The 6,368-nt window shown below is 37.2% G+C and overlaps 1 protein-coding gene across 1 annotated transcript in view; it reads right to left on the reverse strand.

Moving 5' to 3' along the window:
- The window catches only part of LOC140356082 (MAM and LDL-receptor class A domain-containing protein 2), a 30,178-nt gene extending 24,372 nt beyond the window's left edge, over nucleotides 1-5,806 (reverse strand). Inside the window, exons 1-8 of the mRNA XM_072440813.1 lie at nucleotides 5,658-5,806; nucleotides 5,426-5,548; nucleotides 2,381-2,509; nucleotides 2,165-2,267; nucleotides 1,596-1,761; nucleotides 990-1,206; nucleotides 769-900; nucleotides 525-649 (exon numbers count right to left, since the gene is read on the reverse strand). Coding sequence (XP_072296914.1) covers nucleotides 525-649; nucleotides 769-900; nucleotides 990-1,206; nucleotides 1,596-1,761; nucleotides 2,165-2,267; nucleotides 2,381-2,509; nucleotides 5,426-5,548; nucleotides 5,658-5,685 — 1,023 coding nt within the window. The 5' untranslated portion in view covers nucleotides 5,686-5,806. The remainder of the gene's footprint in view (nucleotides 1-524; nucleotides 650-768; nucleotides 901-989; nucleotides 1,207-1,595; nucleotides 1,762-2,164; nucleotides 2,268-2,380; nucleotides 2,510-5,425; nucleotides 5,549-5,657) is intronic.
- Nucleotides 5,807-6,368: the final 562 nt, after the last annotated feature.

Here is a 6,368-nt window from a genome sequence, read left to right on the forward strand (position 1 = left end):
TAAACCAAAGGTAGTAAGAGAACTTGCAAAGCAGCAATCCCAGCACTAGATAAAGTTAAGGAACGCTAAGCTAAGTAAAATATATGAATCCACGTTTAGATAAAAAACATATCATTGATTTAAAGTGTTTGTGTTTATATTATTAGTATTTTTAGACTTTTGAAATTGTTAAGTTTCCTAAAATAAAAGTCACTAAGACACTATATTGCTGTAATTGCCATTATTGATAAGATAAAATAACCATTATTTGTCCCACCATGGGGAAATTCCACTGTTGCAACACAGATTAGGTACAGAAATATATTAATAAAAAAACTCTTACTCTTAATGCTCTTAATAAAAATAACACTCTTATTTATAGCTGTTATATAAATAGAAAATACTGCATTATGCCACAGTATATGATTATGAAGCTGAATGACACATGTTCAGGGCTAACAGTGTTTGTTGTAGTTTGGTGTAAAGGACTTGTTTTTATGGCTACTTCAGAAAGAAACTAAAAAAAAAAAACTTTCCAAAAATACCTGTATCGGTTTGTCACTTTGAAAAGTCAAATCGGCAAATCTCCATTTATTTCCCTGCGTCCCACTTCTCATCCACACAACTGTTTCTTCTTCACCGGGATGTTTGGTGATAAACTTCAACGAACCTAAAGTTGAGAACATAAAAAAAATAAATGCAACGAAAACAAGTAGAGATAAGAATATGAATTTAACTCAGATTCGATGTGATATTTCATGTTTTCATCATTGTCTATTGGAGTTATACCTATGCTGTTCCCGAACATATGGTACCAAAAACTGACACAGAGGGCTTCGTGTGCCAACTGGGGAAAGCTGACAAGTCTGGCGGTCGAATTGATATTTTCCTTTTTGTCAGTCATCAATATCATATGGTAACCTGAGAAATGACAAGCATGACAGTCAAGCAAACGCCACGCAGGGCTAATTTAATAAAGTATGGTAATATTTGAAGGCAAAGAGGCACACCGGAGACTTCAGGGTTCTCCCCGAATTCATATTTACTCCTGACCCACAAAAAGCTGGCCGTGTAGTCGTGATACCAGGAACAAGCGTCTTTCTCAAAGTCGCAGGAGAGCTGATCGGACGCCGGCGGCTTGTCGTCCTCCGCGCAGTTATTAAAGGAGATATCGTCCAGCTTTATATCGCTGTGGCCCATGAAGGAACGCATGGAAACAAACTGCAGCTGAGGAGAGGAAAAGAGAGACGTCACAATCAAAGAAGGGGGATTTCCAAAAACGATCATGCAATTAAATGAGAGATGTAAAAATATATATATACAATAACAGAACACGCCCGAAAGAAGTCACAATTTCCAATAAATGAATCATTGTTATTTCTTTATCGACCAGTAAAGTCCCATGTTTTTTATTAAAGTGGAAATGTAAGCATGGAGAAGAGGCAAACACCCACACATTTAGGCCCACCCAGTTCAGCAAACAGACCCTTGGACCGTTTTGCAATGAGGCAAGAGTGCAGTTTACCCTACATTGCCGTATTATAGCTTTAAACCACTGAAAAACCCCACAAAAGGAACATTTGAAACAAGTACTTTTAGACAGTTTCGACACTGACCTTGTATCCTTTTGGTTGATTCCCGATGAAAACTGTAGCTTTTTCCCATCCTTTTGTGTTACTCTTTACAATGGACATCAATTCTTTCTCCCTCGAGCCTCGCACCATTTTTATTTTCAAGTCTGATAAAGCATGGGTCTGCGTATCGTATATGTGGTACCAAAACCTGACACGAAAGAAGAGATATTACGCTAAAACGTACATTGATTATTGTTTTACACGCTGTCCATTGTAAACTTGCATTCATTTTTTCACCCAATAATTTCAGATTTTATAATAATCACAGGTAATTACAGAGCTGTAGGTGGGGATATGGGGTAGGGGAAGACTGAAATTTTCTGACCCATCAAAGCCTCAAATTTAGAACAATGCAGGATTACTCAAAAAAGCATGAATCAAACATAATAGAGCTCAGTGTAAAGCTAATGAAACCAATACCACACGGTTAAATGCGCATTAAATGTTGCATGATTGTCGAAGTTATTTTACGATTTGAATCCTCTACAAATTGAGTGCTTGGTGAAATATATAATAATAATAATAATAATAATAATAATAATAATAAGTACATGAGAGAGCAGCCAAGACCCAACACGCTGTCCAAGGGGAACTCTAGAGTGGCCTTTTGAGACCTGTCCAGCCTTCCTTTGACTTTGATCTGCATCACAAATCCTAAATAAAAAATAAATAAGTAACGCAATAACATATTTATATCATTGAATCTTATCTAAAATGCAGCAAATGAATGTGATCGTGTTTTGCTTATGGTGGGACAGGACATGTACCCGCCGAGCTTCCCGTGGTGTGGTCGTATCCAGGCACCGCGCTGCTGTTGGCGCTTTGCCGTGTCCAGCTGTACGACCCGCCTCCGGTGTCGTTCCAGCCGCACGAGTGGCGCTCAAAGTCACATGACCCTGGAGGAACCAAAGAGGCGAGAAATGATGCAGTGTTGTCACGATACTAAAAATAAACACTGAGTTTGGTACCAAAGAATAGACTCGATACACAATACCGATATCGATACCACAGTTATGTATCTAAAAAAGTCTTCTGTATTACTAACTTTGAGAAAGTTCAACAGAGTTTTTTTGTTCTGTTCAGTGATGGATTTACTCAATGTTGTTACTTAAGTTAAAAGTATGGATACAGAAGCAAAACAAAAGTACCACATACGGTACATTTAAATACTCAACGTAAAGTCCACATGAAACATGAGACTACACCTTTCAGAAAAACAAAGGAATATCATTATATTTAAGAGTTTAACAAACATTTTGCCTGTTTTTCTCCAATTTGCCCATTTGGGTGACGTTTATAATGTCACTTCCTGGTTTGACGTGGCCAGCAAGTATGACATAGACAGAGGTAATTCCATAAGTGTTACCTAGAAACCAGATTGTAAACAAGGGCCAAAGTCCATTTAAATCATATAATAGTTATAGTTATGGTTTGACAAATAATTACCCCTGACAACACCTTTATTTTGTTAAATATTGTTTAAACTGACATAAGTTGTAAGTTGCATGCACATTTTCTCTGCATTTTTAGTGGAACGGCGCTTTTTGATGACATCACACAGGTGGAGGTATGCTGTTGTAGAACTCAACACTACTTCCTGTAATTTTCAACTTTTGTTCAAAAACTGCAACTTGACTGATGAAAAACTATGATGAATATTTACTATCTCAACAAACAACCTCATAATTAGAAAAACATGAGAACCTGTCGTATGAGCTTTAAGTAAAAGTATTGATGTACCTGTTTGATACTTTTAGAATAAGTAAACATTTTTCACATACATTTTGAAACTTCTTTAAGAGTCAAATGCAGTGATCTTGACAACAAATGGTGCTGATTTACAGATTTATTTATATATTTTTGTTTGCTCAAAGCTGGGACTTGAAGTTGTTATCAGAAGTAAAGTACTATCTAGTTTTCAGTCCAATTAAAAAATGTAGTGGAGTAGAAAATACAGAAACCTGCTCTTAAATGTAGTGAAGTAAATGTCCAATGCATAAACTAAAAAATAGTAGAGAAAGCTTCAGTTGTAGTCATCTGGACTCAGTTAGAAAAAATAGACGTTTCGACTCTCATCCAAGAGTCATTGTCAATAAAAGAATTTAGATCGAGAACTCCGATATTAATAATGTTCTGTGGTAAGACCCGCCCATTGGGCGGAGCCTTCCTGAAGTAGCAAGAGTTGTTTGTTTCAACAGAAACTCCCCCCTTGTATCTACCGAGCCTATTCAGAATTTTAATGGGCTATTAGAATCCTCTTTGTCTTTGTGAGACCCTGGCTCAACCACCCCGAGTACCTGATTAGCATCTAAATGTCCTGGTCCTGGTCCTCTACCTTTCCAAGGGTTCAGTATACCATTATAGATACCAGGAAGATTGAATCTTAGCCCTCCATTTCTGTTTAAAGAAGGTCTTTCTTTTTTAACAAAAATAGCTTCCTTGACTCCTCTTTCAAACCATCTTTTCTCCCTGCTTAAAACCTTCACCTCACCGTCTTCAAACGAGTGATTAGAGGCTTCAAGATGGAGATGCACGGCACTCTGAGGTCCTGAACTTGTATTTCTTCTGTGCTGATAGAGCCTCTTGTGTAGAGGCTGTTTCGTCTCACCTATGTAACGTTCTTTACAGCTTTCTTCACTGCATTGGATCGAATAAACTACATTGCTCTGTTTTTGAGTCGGCAACTTGTCCTTAGGATAAACCAGTTTTTGTCTTAAAGTGTTTCCTGGTTTTAAATAAACAGGGACTTCGTGTTGTCTTTAAGTTGACACTTTAAGACAAAAACTGGTTCATCAGCAATGTTTTATTTAACTGGTTTGTTAAAAAAGAAAGACCTTCTTTAAACAGAAATGGAGGGCTAAGATTCAATCACCCTGGTATCTATAATGGTATACTGAACCCTTGGAAGGGTAGAGGACCAGGACCAGGACATTTAGATGCTAATCAGGTACTCAGGGTGGTTGAGCCAGGGTCTCACAAAGACAAAGGGGAGACTAATAGCCTATTAAGATTCTGAATAGGCTAGCTCTGTAGATACAAGGGGGGAGTTTCTGCTGAAACAACTCCTTCTACTTCAGGAAGGCTCCGCCCAATGGGCGGGTCTTACCACAGAACATTATTAATATCGGAGTTCTCGATCTAAATTCTTTTATTGACAATGACTCTTGGATGAGAGTCGAAACGTCTATTTTTTTTTTCAGATGACTACAACTGAAGCTTTTTCTACTATGGAACACGCCTGGACGAATGAGGGATTACACCGACATATTTCCATAAACTAAAAAAGTAAAGTAACTGCAACTTAACAATTGACTTAAAAGTCCACATGACAAGTTGGACTAAACATTTCACTAAAACGTAGCGAACACAAGTATATTTCAGATTTTAATAAACATTTTGCCAATTTGTCCCCGGTTTGACCATTTTTGTAAAGTTTAAAATGTCACTTCCTGGTTGGACAAGGGCAGCAAGTATGACATAGGTAGAGGTAATTCCACAACTGTTACCTAGCAACCAGATTGTAAACAAGAGCCAAAATCCATATAAATTACACAATAGTTCGATTGATTTGACAAACAATAATTTCCCACAATTTCCCCTGTTTACTTATTTATAATTTAACATTTCAATAACAATTAATATGATTCTTACATATTTGTTCTGCAATTGAAAACATATTTCGATAATAAAACTATATATCACAAATATATCAATAATATTACGTGTCAGTGTGAGTTTGGGAACCTCCACTCTAAACAATTGTCTGTTTTATCTGCAAATTAACTGAATTGTGGGTAAAATAGCAGCAGTACCACAAAACTCCTCGTCTGATCCGTCTTGACAGTCATTCCTGAAATCGCAGGCAGCTCCGGACGACACGCAATCTCCGGTCAAACATTTGAACTCAGGACACGGAGACGCTGCAACCAGAAAAACTAACAGAAAAAAACACAACAGAATGAATGTTTTCCCTTCGCAAAAAGGAGCTTCAGTTAATTCATTTCAAACTATTCTTGACTAGTCAGTGAATGATTGCGCTCTTACCGGACAGTGCAATAACAAAGCTCCACATTTCTACCAAAACCAGTGTGAAATCCCAGTGTTTAGCATGAGTCTGTTGAGCTCAACTCAAGCTAACCTCCTCAGTCGCTTTGCACACGTTTTATTGTAGAGCAGTGAAAGTGCACAGGAAGTCTAACTTTATCTGGAATCCCAAAGTCCACAGAGCAGCGGATGAGATGTTTTATTGCCTAATTTAAATCCTTTCCTTCCAAAGCATCGCAGATTGTGCATATTCTCCTGATAAACCACACAGTTGTTAATGTTTATGTTGCTGATCGAGCACCTTAATTGACTTTCATTCTATTAGATATCCTTAGACAAACTTTATCTTGACCTTATCTGACATTTTCACTTGTAAGGTGAATGCCAAGAAGTCTATCTGACTGTAAATCAAGTCGATAACACATACACGTACACAATAAACTAGGGCACAAGACAAATAAACTGGGTATGAATTTAATTATATTAAAGGTACACTATGTAACTTTCCTGTAGCAGCTTTTTTCCATTAAATGTGTCCATCCTGCATTTATTTAAAGGTGTTTTTATTGCTCAAATATACCCTGAACATGCATTTTTACTGTGAGTGTGCTCGATTCAGCTCCAAAAAGAGTAACTGTTCAAAGTGGTTTATAATCTAGTCCGTTTAAGTTGTGGTAAGTGTGTAAGTGATACATTTTATTTCCACCATAG

The sequence above is a fragment of the Eucyclogobius newberryi genome, unplaced genomic scaffold (assembly GCF_026437365.1).
Source record: "Eucyclogobius newberryi isolate DKJ021-1_F unplaced genomic scaffold, fEucNew1.0.hap1 SCAF_12, whole genome shotgun sequence".
Lineage (NCBI taxonomy): Eukaryota > Metazoa > Chordata > Actinopteri > Gobiiformes > Gobiidae > Eucyclogobius > Eucyclogobius newberryi.